Raw genomic sequence first — 20,175 nt, forward strand, 5'->3', positions numbered from 1 at the left:
TGATCTGGCTCTTTTTAGAGAGAAATACAGCCTATAGACTTGAAGAAGCTTCATACAGTTGCCGCACAGGTTAAAAGACTTGGACTTTTAAAAAAATGTGAATATATATATTTGAGTTATCACCTAACTGAGTATTAACAACGTTTCTAAAAAGAAGCAGCAGTAATAACAAACTGGTTCTGCCGCCATCTGTTACAACAATAAGTATAATGGAAAAGAGAGTATCTTCGAGCTCCTGTAATGAACACAGGATGGTTCCACAGCATTAAGCAATGAGCATATTTCCACATGCAGTCTGAACATCGTAGAGAACAAAAAAACATGGAGAAGGGAAATAGGTAGCCAGAAGATATTCACACTGTGACCAACTTCTAGGCCTAAGACCATTAGGTACTTACTTTGAGTTGTCGAGTTTCATTTGCAGCAAATCTGCATAGTAACCATCTTCAGACTCTCCTTTTGAGCTAGTACTAGCTCTGCATTCTTCCACATTCTCATATAAAGTCTGTCAGAAGAAAAAGTGTCAAGCTGTTAACTAGTGAACTTTCACAAGCACGTAAGCTCAGTCCCTAGATGAAGCTTTCACTGCACTTCTATACAGAAGCTTCACAGTAGATGTTTAAACACACTAAAGAACTGAGCTGCTCTGAGCACTTCCTGACCTGCTACAAGCGTCATATAGCATGCAAATGGCCAGTCCTCTGTTACTCAACAGACGGACCCGCAAAGGTAGAGAATAGAAGCCACGTTGGTCAATAGCCCAAATTTCATTGCCAAAAATCTGAAAATCAATTACATTTTTAAGATAAGAAATTTGGTTCACATTGAACATGCCACAGATGTACTAAGTGTTTCATAAAATACTTGAATCTCATGTGACATTCTGGTCACAATTTTTGGTTTGAAAAAAAAAAAAAGATTACTCAGATTTAAAAAACTGTCAGACAGATCTCAGAACCTCCTGTCAGTCACTGAATACAGGTACTTTTGATGGGTATTTGAATCCATCGTTTCATTTGCTGACACTACAGATTTGGTGCATAGAGACAAGGAAAAAAAAGTATCTCTCAAGCTTACATGTGACAAAACCGGTGAAGTAACCAAGCTGTCTTGACTGCTTATTAAAATGGGTTAAGCCTAGCTTTATGCCGCTTTGGTTAAATACAGAATAGAGGACGCTATCCTGGAAAACTTAATCCCAAAGCATAAGCTAATAAACCTCAGTTCGCATTCCAAAGCTGTGATAAGAAAGTGCTAATTAAGTACATTAGTATCTAAGACAGTAAGCAAGGCTACAGTTTTTGACTTTGAGTAAACACAAACATAACATTGGAATAGTGCATACATGTGTTGTCCTGTATTTCTCCCTTTCCAAAATAGAGAAGATGCTGTCAAGTTGCATAAAAATACTGAAAAAATTGCTTTACTAGAACCATTTAGCAATTCAGATCTAAAAAAAGAGAGCACTTCAGCTACTGAGTCGAGACATCATAATATCAGCAAATATCATATATACCAGAACTCTTGGAGAGACTAAAAACTGATGCATACATCTTCCAAAAAAAAAAAAACACCAAAAAACTTATTGCTCAGTGAACTTTGACCAAGTAATTAAACACTACAGGTAACTATCTAAAATATGAAGATGTTAAACAGGAATGGGGAAGGAAGGGAACAGAAAATGGGTTTCTTGCTCGCATGAACTTCAGAACTGTGTGCTCTTCAGCTCTAAAACAGAACTTCAGTCATATAAAGGAATGAGAAGCCTTTGGATCCCTTTCAAACCTAAGCACAGTCTTTAGTTTTAATCGTTCCTTCTCCTCATGCGTTAACATCTCATCTGAGTTTTCCACTTAGAGATGACATACCTTAAATTTTTCTAATTGTCTCACTTTCATAAGAAGATCTTCTATTTCACCATTCTTTTGCTCCAACATTGACTGTAAGCGCTCGAGCTGCTCAAATTCTGCCTGAGAGCCTTTCATCTGTAACAGTGTAGCCATTTGCAGCTAGAAAAAAAAAAGGAAAAAGTTTTTATAACAAGCACTGGGTTAACCAACAGAACATGTCTTCCTCTTACTTAGAAAGCTCAGGATACCCCAACCTCTTGCTTCTATTTGTAAAAATAGAAAACCACTGGGTGCTTAAACTCAATACTGACAATTAAACATAGTGACAACTTATAATTGTTAATACTAAAACTCTCCAGGATGGCCAAAACCGTCCAGAACACAATGTGGTCCTAAGGTGTCATATTTCTCTCCTCATTGACTAAAGAGCCTATAAACATGCTGTCAAGGAGGTGCACAAAATATTTCACATTTGAAGCTTAAACACCAAGTTAACTAGAACTCAGCTACACTGCAGGCTCATTCAGAACTAAAATGCATCTATGAAGAACTTCCCAGTTCAAAAAAAAAACAAACAAACCTAGTTCCCCAACAAATTTAAAAAACAAACAAACAAAAAGACTTTCTTTTGCAGTTCTGATTCAGAGGTATATATAGCACTTTAGTTTATGCTCAGTAATATTTATCCACGAATTTCAGCTTCTTTTACATTTTCCATGGAAGGCACCCTTCCAAGCACAGGAAAATCCTTTTTCATTACAAAAGTAGAAATAAATCCAAATCTAGCATTTATAGCATATTTTTCTCACACTTAACATAACATCATGCCACAAGGTTTTTAACCCATCCATTTACAAGGGACACAACAGATATTCAAACAACTAAAGAAAGAATATAAAATGCAGTTATGTAAACACGTAATGGAGTGTTAACAATGTCTGGTGAAAGTTTCACAGTTAAGACAGCATGGATGAAGTAACACCGTAAGACACTTGGAGAAGTCCCAGAGAAACGATCAACTAAAACAAACTAAGACTACATATTAACAGAGCAAGCTAGAGAAGAGCATTTGCCCTATCTCATCCTGTATGTCAAATAGAAGAGATTGATGATTTTGTACCCAAACCAGATCTAAAACAGATTCAGTCATCTCCTCCTCCTAACTTCCAATGGATGTAGGGGGAAATAAAACTTATCTGCCAATGGCCGACTAGAACTATACTTGCATTCCCCAGTGGTGTAGACATGTAGCCTTTCCCCCTCACTTAAGAGCCTACTTGCTAACTGTCAAAATTGCAAAGCGCAGTGCAAGTACATAAAAACAACAGCAATAAAAAAGAAGAAACAGGAAGGGCTACTACAAGCTGTGGTAAATACTCCAGCCATGGCAAAGCCTTTACAGCAGTACTGTTTACACTGTGTCCAGAAGTCAGATCCTCAGAAGTCCTCAGTCAATACCCCATTCAAGTATCCTGACAACTGATGTTGTAACAATGTGGTGAACTACACTATTGGAGTCAGGTACTGACCGAGTAGCCATCAGTTCACTACACACAGAGTTTTAACACAGCAACACAATACAAGGCAAAACAGAAGAGATCCTACCAGAGATTTAAGATACCGACTTGAACAAAACAGCTGTCATAACAAATGACTTCTCTCTAACATTGGTACTAGCAGATATTTTATTAGGATAAAGTAGCACAAATTGGAATTCCAAATACCAACTTTAAAAAAAGGGATACCAACTTGCCTTAGTCCTGGATGAAAACTTTAAATGTAACCATTCGGCCAATATAATCACTGACTTGCACTGGTATTACAAGGAGATAGAAAGAATCTAAGAAACTGATCCTATTCAACCATTTTACTTACTCATCTTTAGCTCTCAATGAGAAATTCCAATGAACATTCCTTGGCTATATAGTACTTCTTCCATTGTCCTTTGTGGTGTTTTAGTTATTTTTCAACTTGCTTCTCCACAAAAGCTAAGTCACAGCTCTATATATTCAGTGCTACTCTTTGTCACCACTTATGTTTCAGTACTGGTCTCAGACAAGCTACATGATCCAACTGGAACGATCCCTTCTCATATACAGCAATCACAAGGCCAACATGAGAACAGTTGACAATTTTGCAGCAAGCCCTTGACATTGTCTTCCAGAACAGCTTCGGCCAACTAGGTTTCTCAACAGTATTCACTAACCTACAAGCTGCCAACCTAAGGAAGCATAGTCTAGATGAAATATTTATGATCATAGAATGCTTTCGGTTGGAAGGGACCTTAACAACCATCTAATTCCAAACCCCCTGCCAGGGGCAGGGACACCCTCCAGTAGAGGTATTAACTACAGTTCATTTATAACTTGTATTCTTGCATTAAATATAGGGAGAAGGAAGAAAAATATGAACAACAACAAAAAAAAAAAGAAAGCAACTCAGAGGAGGAAAAACAGTGTGATCAAATGACAGAGTGAAAGCTTTCTCTGTTGCTTACAAAGGCATTAACTCCTGAGAACCTCTGTTAAAAAACAAATTATTTACGTATGAGAATTAGAAAAAGAAAAAGCAACTGTCAAAAAAAATCTAGTTTGACTGGCAGAAGCTGTTTTACCCATTTAAGAACTACTATCAATGTAAGCAGACAGTGCCTTCAGCTTAACTTAGCATTCTAGAATTAAATAGTAGCGCTAGAAAAAGTGTTGATATACTACTGAAGCTAAGTAGCACAATGACATGTCACTTGTCTTCTCTCCCATTCCTCCCCACCCACCCAATGACATTACTGTACCACAGTTCAAAGCGAATCAGATCCCCTACCCTGTGTTTTACAGCACTGCTTTATCAGACCCCAAGGAAACCCTGGAGTATTACAATAACAGTCATACCTTCATTCTTTGCAACTGTTCTCTAGTGAATGCGTGCTGTTTTTGTAGTGACTGATATTTTATTTTCACACTGATCAGCTGTCGTTCCATTTCTGCCCTACGGTCCTCCACCTATAGAACATTTTTAACAATTATTACTATGAAAATAACACTTGTCGCTTGGATTCTGAGTGTTAAAAGAAGTTAACTGGCAATTGATGTTGCTTCTGAAAACACTGCTTTTCCAACAACAGTGCGCTACTGTCAAAACTTCCGAGATAAATACTGAGTAGGCAGTCCTGTAAGCAGCTGAACCCTAGTCAATAAAGTACAAGAGATTTCTTTTGATATCGAAATAATTAACAGTAAGAATCAGTATTGGTCCAGAATAGTTTTGTCTATCTGTATCAGAACAAATAGTTTAAAATAAATATGAACTGCATATCAAATGAAGCCATTCACTGAGGGTGGTCAGAAAACAAAATGCCAGCATATAGGCTGGCATTTAATACCACCTAAACTCTTATTCAAAAACCCTCCTGAATGTTCAAACATCCAACCATTTTTCAACATGCTCTTTAAAAGTAGCATTTAGCATTATCTTTCAATATTTCATTTATTATCTTCTGCATTAAAGAAAGGTCACCAGCTGAACAAGACTCCTTAGAGCAAAGTTTCAGACAGAACTGTTATTATGAACCCTCAGTCTCATCTTTCATCTGGATAACCAGGCGACTTTAAGTCATTTCATCAAGGTCATTATCTCCCCAGCTTTAGACTGTGCATGCAAACTGTTTTCCTGAGGTGACCCTTGACAGTTCAACACCGAAGGAACAGAGGAATTTGAGGAATAGAGGTTAGTGCCAGGTAGATCAGGTACTTCTACGTTTTCAATACAATGTAAGTCTGATTTCTTATGATAAAACATCTCTTCTCTGCATATTCTCAGACATCTGTTGTGTAGTTGTACCTCAGCGAAGAGAGAATTGCCTTTACTTGTAGGGTCCAAAGATTGCTGCACTGCATGATCCAGCTGAACCTGAAGCTCTTGATTAGCTTCACGAGCTTTCTAGATTTAAGCGAAGAGAAAGATAGTTTAAAAATGTGATGTATTGCATATTCATTTAATCAAACAGTTTTATCAATTTCATTCCTCATACATTTAGCACAAATTACCTTGTACAGCAGTATTTAACCGTACATTCAGTACTAGCCAGAAAGACAATGAAAATCATTTTGCTAGGAGGCCCAGTATCCCACTTGCTCTTATAGATAATACCATAACTAAACCCTTTAAAGAAAAATATTGACATTTATCAGTTGGATTGATGACACTGATGCTATCATCCTTGCTGTGGTGGTAGTCACAGGCACTCTACTCCCCAACAGTGTTTTGCAAGGCATTCAAAAGGAACTTGAAATAAAAATGGGAATTGGGTAAGTGACCTGTTACAAGTTCCTGCTATGAAGCAGGATATTGCAATGCAAAGGATATCCACGTGCAGCCTTCCACAAGAGAATGCCAATACAAACTGTCAACAGCTAACGCAGATCTACTAAATACGATTTAGCCTTTATTTCCTTTGCATTCTCTTCCTCCCTCTCTCCTCAAAACAAACTCCTCTCAAAGCTCTTCTCCTTATTTCAGTGAAAATCTAGCACCAACCACTTGTGAAATTCAGGGATTAGCTAGCACTGTTGCATAAAATTAAGAGAATACCTCTAATGCGTTACAGTAAGAAACAACTTCTTTTTCCCTCTCTTCTTTCTCTCCCTGTAGACGCTCCAGCTGATTACGTAAGTTGCTGTTTATGAGTTCTAATTGTTCTTTACTGTACTGCAGTTCATTCAGCTTTTCTTCAACATTGGCCTAAATACAGAAGCATGAAATAAAAAGCTTATGAAGCAAATTCAAGAAAAGCAGGCCCAAATGAGACAAACACGCTTGTTACTAACAATGACTTTTTAAGACAAAATATCATCTTGAAGGGGTTGAATTAAAATCTAGTTGTTAAGGCTATTGCTGTATTTTTTCCTGTGATTATTTTTTCTACTAAGCCAAACTAGCAAAACACCCAAAGCACCTAAAACTGCAGCGAGCAAAAAAAGCACAATACTCAAGTGCTAACCACACACCTTCACACTTTCTAGTTCAGTGAGCTCCATCTGAAGATTGAGCATTTCTGAAGACATGGTTTCATGTACACGTTCAGACATCATGTGTAGCTCTTCTGATTTAGCAGCAATTATTTCTTTCTGATGATCCACTTTGTGTCTCAATTGTTTTTCTGAGAGTCGGGTTTCATCTAGTTCTGCTTTCAGGTTCTCCAACTTAAAAGACATTTGACAATTAAGTAGTACCACTTTAAAATAAATTATTAAAAGCACAATATTTCAGACTCATGTTCAAATCAAGGAAGTGTCTCAGAAATATTAAATAATAGTAACCTTTTAAAAATAAGCTTTGGAATTGGATGCAATTTACAGTGTAGCTATGCAGATTTTTGTTAAACATCAACCAAACAAGCTCCCTTTCTAACAACAATAATTTAGGCCTGTGACATCTTTTATGATCTCAGTAATTCATTTCTTGTTGGCAACTTGTAGAATATTTACTTGGCTTTTTTTAATCACCAAATCTGGCCTTATTGTCTTGACCTTTTTACTCTAGTTCTTGTTTTAATAAAAACCACCATGATAGTTTTAATACTTTCGTAACAGTAGTTGGAAAAAAAGTGAGCCCAGTTCCAAATCAAACTGCTGAATATGGCAAAGAAAGATAAGACTACATACTACAGCTATTCATTAGATTTGTTTTGGTTACAACTATGCAGTTATAAGTTCAAAACATTTTCAAATGCTATTAGTAACGTTCTAGCTGTATATTAGGTGCAAACCTTGTTTTTAAGGTCACTGATTTCTTGTCCATGAACTCTGGCAAGTTGTTCTTTCTGTTTTTCCAGTTGCATGTTCTGCTGTTGCTTAAGGGCATCACATTCAAAGCTCAAGCTTTCCAACATTCTATTTTTAAGTTCAATTTCTCTCTGAAGAGAGTATTTCTCTTGTTCAAATTTCTGCAAGAAATAACATAGTGATAAGTCTAGACATAATGGTCATTGCACTGAATAAAGGCTCTGCACCAAGGCACCAACTGCTTAAAGCCTGTAGCTCACTCAACCTTTTGTTGATGTTCCAATTAGGGAATTGTCATACCCAAGCAAAGAACAAAAAAACCTATACCATTGCTCTCAATTTTTTATGAATGAGTTGATTGCGGGTTGTGTAGTATTCTGTCCTCCATCGAAATGGCATCTTCCCATTCAAAATAAAGTGTTGGCACCAATTTTTTTTTTTTTTTGTAAGTTTAACAGAAAACTTCGGTGAGAGCTTTTGTGTCATTTCTACCACAGATGGAACTCAATCGTATTAAGAGTTCGTAACAGCGTATTGAGTGTTCCTCTACCACAGAACAGCTGGGTTCTATGGGCTTTTGGCATAGCTGCCTTAGAGACAGAGGACATTAAACAGTTGTCTACCTTGCCCGGTCTCTCAGAGGACCCTTCTGTTGTGGGGTTGCTGAGGGTTGAAGAACAGCAAGTGCCAATCGCTACCACAACTGTGCACCGGCGGCAATATCGCACCAACCGAGACTCCCTGATTCCCATCCACGAGCTAATTCGTCAACTGGAGAGCCAAGGAGTGATCAGCAAGACCCATTCACCTTTTAATAGTCCCATATGGCCAGTGCGAAAGTTTAATGGTGAGTGGAGACTAACAGTGGACTATCGTGGCCTGAACGAAGTCACGCCACCACTGAGTGCTGCAGTGCCGGACATGCTAGAACTCCAGTACGAACTGGAATCAAAGGCAGCCAAGTGGTATGCCACAATTGATATTGCTAATGCATTTTTCTCCATCCCTCTAGCAGCAGAGGGCAGGCCACAGTTTGCTTTCACTTGGAGGGGAGTCCAATATACTTGGAATCGGCTGCCCCAGGGGTGGAAACATAGCCCTACCATTTGCCATGGACTGATCCAGTCTGCGCTGGAGCAGGGGGAGGCTCCTGAACACCTGCAGTACATCGATGACATCATTATGTGGGGTGACACTGCAGAGGAAGTTTTCGAGAAAGGGAAGAAAATAGTCCAAATCCTTCTGAAGGCCGGTTTTGCCATAAAACAAAATAAAGTTAAAGGACCTGCACGAGAGATCCAGTTTTTAGGAATAAAATGGCAAGATGGACGTCATCAAATCCCAATGGATGTGATCAACAAAATAACAGCTATGTCTCCACCAACTAGCAAAAAGGAAACACAAACTTTCCTAGGTGTCGTGGGGTTTTGGAGAATGCATATTCCAAATTACAGTCTGATTGTAAACCCGCTCTACCAAGTAACTCATAAGAAGAATGCTTTTGAATGGGGCCCTGAGCAACGACAAGCCTTTGAACAAATTAAACAGGAAATAGTTCATGCAGTAGCCCTTGGGCCAGTCCGAACAGGACCAGATGTAAAGAATGTGCTCTACACCGCAGCCAGGGAGAATGGTCCCACCTGGAGCCTCTGGCAGAAAGAACCTGGGGAAACTCGAGGTCGACCCGTGGGGTTTTGGAGTCGGGGATACAGAGGATCTGAGGCCCGCTATACTCCAACCGAAAAGGAGATATTGGCAGCATATGAGGGAGTTCGATCTGCTTCGGAAGTGGTCGGTACTGAAGCGCAGCTCCTCCTGGCACCCCGACTGCCGGTACTGGGTTGGATGTTCAAAGGAAGGGTCCCCTCTACACATCATGCAACTGATGCTACATGGAGCAAGTGGGTTGCACTGATTACTCAGCGGGCTCGAATAGGAAACCCCAGTCGCCCAGGAATCCTGGAAGTGATTATGGACTGGCCAGAAGGCAAGTACTTTGGGATATCGTCAGAGGAGGAGGTGGTCCGTGCTGAAGAAGCCCCACTGTACAACAAGCTACCAGAAAATGAGAAGAAATATGCCCTGTTCACTGATGGGTCCTGTCGTATTGTGGGAAAGCATCGGAGATGGAAAGCTGCTGTATGGAGTCCTACACGACGAGTTGCAGAAGCTGCTGAGGGAGAAGGTGAATCGAGTCAGTTTGCCGAAGTGAAAGCCGTTCAGCTGGCCTTAGATATTGCTGAACGAGAAAAGTGGCCAGTTCTCTATCTCTATACTGATTCATGGATGGTAGCAAATGCCCTGTGGGGGTGGCTACAACAATGGAAGCAGAACAACTGGGAACGCCGGGGCAAACCCATCTGGGCTGCTGCATTGTGGCAAGATATTGCTGCCCGGGTAGAGAACCTGGTTGTAAAGGTACGCCGTGTAGATGCTCATGTGCCCAAGAATCGGGCTACTGAAGAACATCAAAACAACCAGCAGGTGGATCAGGCTGCTAAGATTGAAGTGGCTCAGGTGGACCTGGACTGGCAACATAAAGGTGAATTATTTATAGCCCGATGGGCCCATGACACCTCAGGCCATCAAGGTAGAGATGCAACATACAGATGGGCTCGTGACCGAGGGGTGGACCTGACCATGGACACTATAGCACAGGTTATTCATGATTGTGAAACATGTGCTGCAATTAAACAAGCCAAACGGTCAAAGCCTCTCTGGTATGGAGGACGATGGCTGAAATACAAATATGGAGAGGCCTGGCAGATTGATTACATCACACTCCCCCAAACCCGCAACGGCAAGCGCCACGTACTTACAATGGTGGAAGCAACCACCGGATGGCTGGAAACATATCCTGTGCCCCATGCCACTGCCCGGAACACTATCCTGGGCCTTGAAAAGCAAGTCCTATGGCGACATGGCACCCCAGAAAGAATTGAGTCAGACAATGGGACTCATTTCCGAAACAACCTTATAGACACTTGGGCCAAAGAACATGGTATTGAGTGGGTGTATCACATCTCTTATCATGCACCAGCCTCCAGGAAAGTTGAACGATACAATGGACTGTTAAAGACTACACTGAAAGCAATGGGTGCTGGGACATTCAAAAATTGGGAAACACATTTGGCAAAGGCCACCTGGTTAGTCAATACTAGAGGATCTGCCAACCGAGCTGGACCTGCCCAATCAAACCTGTTACGCACTGTAGAAGGGGATAAAGTTCCTGTAGTGCACGTAAGAAACATGCTGGGTAAGACAGTCTGGGCTACTCCCGCCTCAGGAAAAGGCGAGCCCATTCGTGGGATTGCTTTTGCTCAGGGACCTGGATGCGCTTGGTGGGTAACGCAAGAGAATGGGGAGGTCCGGTGTGTACCTCAAGGGGACCTAATACTGGGTGAGAACAGCCCATGAGTTGAATTATAGTATGTTAATTATCATATAACACTGTATGTCATCGCTACCATGGTTGCTATATATCATAGATGAAAATGGTGATTAATTAGAAGGTATTGGAAAGAGTGTAACCTGAGCATGACATAAATGGTATGGAATAAGGGGTGGATATCTGTCCTGGTTTCAGTTAGGACAGAGTTAATTTTCCTCCTAGTAGCTGGCAGGGTGCTATGTTTTGGATTAGAATGAGAAGAGCGCTGATAACATGCTGATGTTTTAATTGTTGTAGAGCAGTGCTTACACCAAACCAAGGACTTTTCAGCCTCTCTCTGTCCTGCTAGCGAGCAGGCTAGGGATGCAGCAGGAGCTGGGAGGGGACAGACCCAGGACAGCTGACCCAAACTGGCCAAAGGGGTATTCCATACCATCTGACGTCATGCTGAACAATATATAGGGGTGGCTAGCCGGGGTGGGGGGCCGGCTGCTCGGGGATAGGCTGGGCATCAGTCAACGGGTGGTGAGCAATTGCATTGTGCATCACTTATTTCGTACACATTATTACTATTAATACTATTATTATTATTATTGTTGTTGTTATTCTTTTCCCTGTCTTAATAAACTGTCTTTATCTCAACTCACAGACTTCACTTTCCCGTTTCTCTCCCCCATCCCGGAGAGGGAGGGGGGAGGATGAGTGAACGGCTGTGTGGTGTTTGGCTGCCAGCCGGGCTAAACCACAACAGCCTGGTAAAGACAAACTTGCCTAGTGTTCTGTTATAAAACCTGTCAGCCTTTCCAGACTTAAGAAAGGCTCTTTAATCTGTTTCCCTGTATGCCAGATCATACACATACGCTACCAATAGAGGGGAGCATCATTTTACTTTTCCATTCAGCCAGCAATTAAGGAAAAGCAAGAAAACAAAAAGGAAGCTAATGCAAAAAAATGCCAAAACGTAGTTACTCTAAAGTTGTAGGAGTATTTTTCTTTAAAATCAATCTTAGAAGACAAACCAGAAGACAACAGGAGAAACAACAAAAGTAAGATCTGTCGAGTAGGAAATCCACCTCTGCTGCCTAGACACTAGCTTATTAGGGACAGGCTTAACTCAAATATACAGAATGAGCTTTAACAATGATAAAGACTTGGCAATGCACTGTTGGCCATACCTACGTAAAGAAAGTCTACCATCAAATACCTACGCGGACTTTTACAGAAGCGCACGGAGACTTCTGTGTTTTGAAGGGTTCTGACAACTACTGTTGGAATTAATGTGTCCACAATAACTGCTCTGGAACTCAGATTCCAACGAGAAGTACGGAAATCAAGTTCTAAAGAAGCTGTTGGATAACTGCAGTTCTCACAAAGGCTGTTATTCTACTAGATGAAAGCACACAATTTCTTCCCCCAGCTCTTGAAATCTAAGTTACTAATTGGACTGGTTCACACAAGTTTAACTCATAACTTTGCTCCAGTCTACAGTGGTGGAACATAACTTGTGCGTGCAGGTTCGCACCACAGTAACTAACATGTCAGGCTGCCTGCAGAGAAGGATGATCCTGCTCTGCATTCTTCACTACTTGTGCTTTCCAACTGCCCCCCTCTTGCACTAAGCCTAGTAATGGCACACCAATCAAATAAGTTATTAGTGTTCATTCAAAACAGCAGGGTGCTACAACACTCCAGCTGGCCACAAGAAAACACATTTTAGCTTTATCACAAAGGAATGGATAGCAATGCACTGCCAGGAAAAGACCAGATTAAGAGAAACAGAAAATCTGAAAGATGGGCTGACTGAGAACAAACAAGTCAAAATTAAATTGTTTAGGAAAAGTGGAAGAGATGTCCTAGGCTGGAATTTTCTTGTGCAACTATCAAGAAGACGACTGGAAGACTAAGTAATATCTCTATACTGTAACACTACACTACCTTCTTTTCTAAACTGTAAAGAAATGTACTAATGATTTCAGAGTCCCTTGGTATTTAAAAATTTAAAGAGTATACAGCCCATGAAACCCATTTTGTAGTCTTGCTGGTAACATGCTTTTTTACAGCTTTAAGTGACACCAAGTTTACAGGCAGAGCATAACAAATTGTTAAACATATTCAATACACATATTCTAAAGCAAATTGACTTTAGCAACTATTATTAATTCCACAATAGAGACAATTAATCCTATGTGGCGCTGAGCATTTGATGCAGAATAAAATATGAAACCCTGACCAACTAGAAAAAGAGTGTACTCAACATCTTACAGAACTGACAAAAAGCCCTCTCAACAAATACTTAAAGTAAAAAGGTTCATTAAAATTAATCTGGACTCTAAAAGGCATTTAAACCTTTTGTGACTTTCAGAAAACAGAAGAAATTTCTTGATTTTTTTCAAGTTTAAAACATCACCTCGGTTTTCTCCGTCAATTCACGACGTGTTTGATCCAACTGATTTTGAACTTCACTTTGAGACTCCAATAAATGTAAGCCATATTGTGCTGCCTTCCTTCGCTCGTTCTCTGCTTCCTTGAGTTGTTGTCTAAGACTTAACACAGTCTCTGTCTCCATTCTTCCTCCCTTTTTACTTCAAGATGGAAAACAAATTATTAAAGAAGGTATTGCAGTAAGTTACAGTAATTAATCTCAAAGAAGTTACTGAATTTCCTTGCTTAAACAGAATAGAGGAGTTTATTTTTCATCAATACAAGACAGAAAAGAGAGCTCTCTAAGATGCCACCCTGTGAATAGTTGCTTCTCTGTAAGTTTGGTCAGCTGATTCCTGACTATACAGTATGAATAGCATGCAGTGGACAACTCCTACATAGAGCTATCTTGACATGCGTAACTGAAGTGAAGGCCAGGAAACAACCTTCTAAAAACACTATTATGCATGTGACCGATGTTTTCTGTGTTATTAAATCAAAACCACACGAACTATATATAACATTACTTGTGCACACAAATTACACTTAATTCATGCAAATTCATCCAAAGCCAACATTCCTATTACTTAAATATCCAAGTCATTTTTCATTCAATATCCTGTTTTTATACATATAAATTAGTTGTTGCCACTTCTTACTAGCACATCTGAACATATCCTTCTGAACATTACCAAGATGCTTGTCTTAATCATAAGTAAATCTGACTCTTGGATTCAGAAAAGAGTATTGCTAAGAGTCATGATTCTAAGCGCAATGCCTTCATTTCTTTTTTTTTTGTTAAGTTTTATGTAACAAAGGTAACCCCACTTAGAGTTTACCAGCTTCATGTATATAAAGTTATTTTAACATACAAAATGACATCATATCATAACTATGCTAATTCCTTTCCCATAAAGGAGATGGAAATTAGAAAATGTGATTTTCCACATCATTTATCATTTGTTCTTGTTGTTAAAGTTTAACACATACAAGTACTTTACCTTGACATGCTCTGAAACTTTTTTTCCACATCTACCTAGCGAAGTGCTTGAAACACTAGTTTTGCAACTTTAAACTAAAAGAAACCAGTGAAAGACACAAAGTCGGTATGCCTATAATCTCTAAGAATAATCAGTAACATTACTAGTACTACAAGTACACCTACACTATAAGAATTTAATATTGAAACATTTAATAGCAAGACAGTAATATAAACAAAACTAAGCTACAACTTCTGGTATGACTTTGCATCAAAGGGGATTACTTCATCCTCAGTTCATAAACAGAAATAAAACTTATTTTTTGATCAAACCAGTAACATGCTAATATTTAAGATACAGTAATTTGATTGCTCCTAGCTTACTAAATTAAATTTGAGTAATATTTTTAACTCACCTTCAGAAGTCCATTTAAATCTCGCTTGATCTTATTCTCTCACCCCACCTATAAAAGAAAGCAACAGTTGTCTAGTCCAGATGAGTACAAGCTGCTGTCCTTCATGGCAATCCTTTTCTGTACAGCCTCCATGCCTGAGGCTGTCTCATGAAAATGCAGATCACCAGCTAAAACCCCACAGAAATGCAAATCTTATTCAAATCTCTGGAGGCAGCTGTCAGATAGTTGAGGAACAGCCAGACCAAGCAGCGCTGCCAAGGAGGGCTGCAGTGCGGGGGGCCTAGGGAGCAGGGAGGGTGCTGCACCAGCACTGCAGGGGTGCTGAGAGTTGTCTGGGGTCTCATCCTGCTTCTCCAGGCTCTTCTGCACGCTCTGCTCCAGTTCCACAGACAAGATCATTTATCTCTTAATAAATCATTCACTGGATAAAACCAAGAGAATTTTAGGCTTTCAATTTTATGATAGAAGCATAGAGGAAAAAAAAAAGAAATAATTTCCTTATTGACACACTGCTTGTTAGGGAGAAGCTGAAACGTGCTTTTAGGATCACGAAGAACCTCTGCTCTCCATTGTCCATTTGGGATCAGCTCACTGAGACCAGGCAGCTTTGGTCTTAGGGCTACGCAGCTACACAGGGCACAGCCTCCCACTTCCAATCCTACCGAGGTTAAGTCAAATCCTCTGAAAACAGGGCTTTAAGGGGAATTAATAGCTAACAAGGTGGGCAGATAAGAGGGAATAACAATAAAATAACCTGTCTCCTTTCATCCTACAGCGAGTTTCACGAGTTACTTACTTGGGGCTAGGCACCCTCCCACACCTGCTGTCAGACTGCGCACGGAAGGCTCCAGACCTCGCCTACCCCACCGCCTAACCGCCGCTTCACACAAAAAACTAAAGCCGCGCCCAGGCTGCTGCGCCCCCCGTGCAGGAAGGAGCCCCCCGAGGACAGAGGAGCCGCCCCCCGCCCAGACGCCGTGCCCTGACGGGCAGCGGCAGCGGCAGCAGCAGCAGCAGCAACAGAAGGAGGCCGCCAGCGGCCGCCGCCCCCCCATTACCTCCGCCCCGCGCCGCTCCCGGGTTCAAACTCGCCTCCGCGCCGCCGCCCCAACTCTCGCGAGAGCCGCTGCCGCCTGCCCGCTGAGGAGGGCGGTGCGCGCGCCCGCCACGACCATTACGTGAGGCGGGCGGGGCGGAACCTCTGAGAAAACGCGCTGAGGGGGCGCATGCCAGCCTTCCCGTTTTGCGCAGCGTTCCCTTCAGCTCTGGGGAGCTTCCCTAAAACCTCTCCAAGGGTAATGCAGTGCTGGTAGCACAGCTGATTCCTGAACTTCTTCCACCGGCTGGCTGCCTCCCGATGTTGTTCAGTACCTGCTCAGTTTGGTTTTCTCCACCAGGGAGGTATCTCCTAGTGTTAGGTACTCCAAAATGCATAGATGTGAATAATACCCACCCTGAGCAAACTTCAACAACAAGTAACCACTTGTTGATGTGCAGTCCTGAGGGTTTCTTGGGACCCGCACACTGACAGGGAAGCAAGCTTCTCTCTGCTGTACTTCCCCACCCTAAAAGGAAGCTTGAGTATTCTTAAATTTAACCACTGCTTCAAAGGTTAATTTATTCACCTATGTTTGCACCTTCAATCAGATCAGTGACTATGGTAGGCTTATTCTCGCATCTGACATAACATCCATGCCAAAAGTCACTGCATAGAAACATACTAATACAAATTCTGCCATGACAGAAGTATAACCCTTTTAATGCAAAGTTATATTCAAGCAATGGGCTTTAAGTGGATGCATGGGTAACAATCCTATTTGCAGCAACTAGGACAGAAATAGATGTCTTAAGATAACCGGGGCTTGGAAAATGAGCACATGGCATGAAATAATATAGAGGAAGCCAACAAAAACAAAATAGCCCAAACCATAGGTTATTATATACAATACTATTTAATCGAGATGTGTGGGTCTAGCTTTTGTCAATAGAAATGGGATTAATAATTATACAGAGTGGTCTAGACAGGCAAGAAAGCCAAGTTGATTAAAACACGGGCAGGAAACAAGAGAATCCTCTGTTCTAATCCTGATTCTGCTGCATTCCCTGGGTGATTAGCCACGCCAAATACCCACAGCTCAACCCCCTGGTTTAAAAACACAGATAACAGTGACTTAATTAACACATCCATGTAGTTCTCCTGACAGTTACTGAGTACAGCTTCAAAAAAAGTAAAATGCATTGTGAATACTTTATATTAACATGATGACTCCACCAAATCGGTTATCCGTCACTTCATGCTAACCCACAGACCAGGTAAAATAGCTGCTTGCTTCTCCACCACTTCAGTTCCACCATTGTGTATCGTAGCTGATATTTAATACATGAAATGCATTAACAAGCTCCATGATTTTTCATTTATGCTTTTCAGACTTAGGAGCCTAGGTACAAAATAACAAAATCATTATTTAAACCATTCAATTATTTTCAGATATTGTTCTCTTTTCCTTCCTGAATTGGCCCCAACTAGGACACTGTTTTACAGATCACATATATTACTTTTGAATATAAAATACATGCATCTTTTAGTTGCTCATAAGTTACTTGCTACGCACATTTGTCAAGTAGCATGACTGTTTTGTCAGAATGCTACGAGATTATTCACCAGTGTGATAAAATATTTAATAGCTACATAATACTAGTATTTGCAGCTCAGCTATATACCAGGATTCATTGAAATGTACTTAGCTTGTAGGAAAGTATATTTCAATTCAAGTGGTTGCAGACGAGCGTAGAAAGGCAAGGTCATTGAGTTAATCTTCTGTAGTAAATTTGGCTTTATAGAGAAAAATGCTTTTCCCCCACTTAGCTCTGAAAAGACAGTTTCCATGTTTCACATCAGCTTAGGTTGTTTTTAGTCCCCAGCTTGCCAGTGGAACTACATATTTGCTTGTAGAAACTTTTCTCCTGCTTATGACTGCAATTGCAGCTGTTTTCCCATAGAGATTCTACAAATCCAGGGGTTACTAATGCATTAATGTTTTGTGAGCAAGGAGCTTATATGGTTTTGTTCATTGACAATTGGATAGATGAATTTAATTAAATCTGTACACTGGTGACTGTATGAAATGTAAATGCATGCCTTCTAAGTCTTATCTCTGTTAGCAGGCAAGCATTCTGTGTTAAGCAATGGAGTATTTACAACAATTACATGGCTTTATTCTGTAGAGGAGGCTTGTTGCTTTTATCTACATTAAAACAAATCACATTCAAAACAACTCTTAATCTTTACCTGCTAATTGCTCAGTGAATCTCAACAGTGTAACATGGGAGCTGACGATTGTTTTGCTACTGTACTTACCGTCCAAATGCTACAGGAAGCAAGCGAGTTACAGCAGCCTACTGACAAGCTGATTACTTGCTGCTTAAGTCATTTTGGCTAAACAGATCAAGGGTTAAGTAACTTGTTGGAACACTACAGTTGATTTTTGTTTATTTGTTGACATTTTCCTATTCTTCATTGTTTCAGAACTCAAATTTGTACTAAAGCCATGTTAATATACTTGCTAGTGCAACCTTTAAAAGCCAAATTTTAATCCCTTCCACATTTTTAAGTTGGTATATCACAAAACTGTTCTGCTTTCTTTGACAGGAGGCACTTTCACCTTCAACTAAACAGAATTCATGATCTGTAGATTATTACTGTGAATTCCAAGTACGCTAATACTTAAGTTCTCTTGCAAAGAACTCACTCAGTTCAGTAATTACAGCAACAGATTGAGGGCCAGTAACATACTGTTTCTAATCCTCTCTAACCTATTAGTGGTTGACCTCATCCAAATCACTTCATCTCACTGTTTTAAGCATGTTAGCTAAACAAAAAGGTCTTTTGCATTTTTCTTGCTAATTTCATATTAACTAGCCTTCTGAAACTTCACATGATTGCTTAGGGGAAAAAAAAAATCTATCTGGGGTAAGAGTCTCTTTTAAATACAGACTTTCAGCTACTCTGCTATAAAAAAAGTTTGCCTTTTTTTTTTTTTCCATTATAAATTTGTCATGTTTTCTGCCATTGCTTGAATGGGCTAGGGGCCTTACTAATAAACTTCTTAGATGTATGTAGTAGACAGGGGTCCAATTATGGAAGTGTGTGCACTTCAACCGATATATACTTCAGTGGACAAATTCAGAGCCAAGCTGTGGTGGAAATTTACATTATAACTAGACTAGCACCTTATACTCTACTTAACTGTTTTATGCTTTTCATCCTTTTGTAAAATACAAGGCCAAATTAGATGTTTATTCAAAGCTTTCTAAACATTTATGGTTAAAATAACAGTTGTAAAATATTGAATCACAAAACTGTTAAAATTTGTAAAAGATAAAATAAGTTTTGCAACGTGAGTGTTTGTTTAAACCTAGGAGCTCTAGAAATGAGTCTCATAACAAATATATTAAATTCATAGAATCATTAAGGTTGGAAAAGCCCTCTACGATCATCTCGTCCAACTGTCCCCCTATCGTCAATATCACCCACGAAACCGTTTCCTTAAGCACTAGGTCCAACCTTTCCTTGAACACCCCCACTACTGGTGACTCCACCACCTCCCTGGGCAACCCCTTCTAATATCTAACTACTCTACCCAAGAAAAAATTTCTCCTAATTTCTAACCTGAAATTGTTTTCCAAAACCATATTTAACAGAAAATGGGGTGCATTGCAACTCAAATGAATTTTAAACTTTCTTTTTGAAGTGGTATCTAAAGAGGTCTCTTAAACTTCACATCCAGTATCAGTTTAGATACCCATTATGATCAATACGTAATTTAACACTGATCCAAAATCTTCATTATTTTTTCCATGTTATTAACATTAGTTGATATAATTTCGTGTTTAAATCATTACACTGATATTTAGCTAACTCAGTATTTAGGTATTATTCTGCTCATCACGAGAAATGCAGTTTGATAACAGCATCGTAAGCATCAAAATTCACATTTCACATATAAGAATACACATGTATCATCATTAGCATTATTAATCATGTATTTCTAATCTAGCCAAAATTATAGTTTACATATCTTTGCAATGTCTTTCAGAATTCACAAGAAACAGAAGATGCATATCCCCTTGGGTTGTTACCCAGCTGTTGCGTATCACCAGCACCACCTTGTGGGTATCTCACTTAATTACTGTTTGCTTGTACAGCTTGCAGTCCCCGCGCAGGTGGGACAGCACTCAGTTGTTGCTACTTAGAAGTCTTCTTTGTGATAATCAAAGACCAAGTATAATGAGAAACAGGTAATAACTATTAAATGTTAAGAAAATTTTATGTAATGAA

At 39.9% G+C, this 20,175-nt stretch overlaps 1 protein-coding gene across 7 annotated transcripts in view; it reads right to left on the reverse strand.

The window, feature by feature from the left end:
• The window catches only part of SPDL1 (spindle apparatus coiled-coil protein 1), a 31,524-nt gene extending 11,527 nt beyond the window's left edge, over positions 1–19,997 (reverse strand). Inside the window, exons 1-10 of one of the 7 annotated variants that reach the window (XM_040573498.1) lie at positions 15,896–16,074; positions 14,838–14,885; positions 13,429–13,611; positions 7,615–7,791; positions 6,854–7,048; positions 6,438–6,587; positions 5,688–5,786; positions 4,739–4,849; positions 1,869–2,009; positions 399–505 (exon numbers count right to left, since the gene is read on the reverse strand). In XM_040573498.1, coding sequence (XP_040429432.1) covers positions 399–505; positions 1,869–2,009; positions 4,739–4,849; positions 5,688–5,786; positions 6,438–6,587; positions 6,854–7,048; positions 7,615–7,791; positions 13,429–13,587 — 1,139 coding nt within the window. In that variant the 5' untranslated portion in view covers positions 13,588–13,611; positions 14,838–14,885; positions 15,896–16,074. The other 6 variants (XM_040573495.1, XM_040573493.1, XM_040573499.1 and 3 more) reach the window with 6 other exon arrangements.
• Positions 19,998–20,175: the final 178 nt, after the last annotated feature.

The sequence above is a fragment of the Cygnus olor genome, chromosome 14 (assembly GCF_009769625.2).
Source record: "Cygnus olor isolate bCygOlo1 chromosome 14, bCygOlo1.pri.v2, whole genome shotgun sequence".
NCBI lineage: Eukaryota > Metazoa > Chordata > Aves > Anseriformes > Anatidae > Cygnus > Cygnus olor.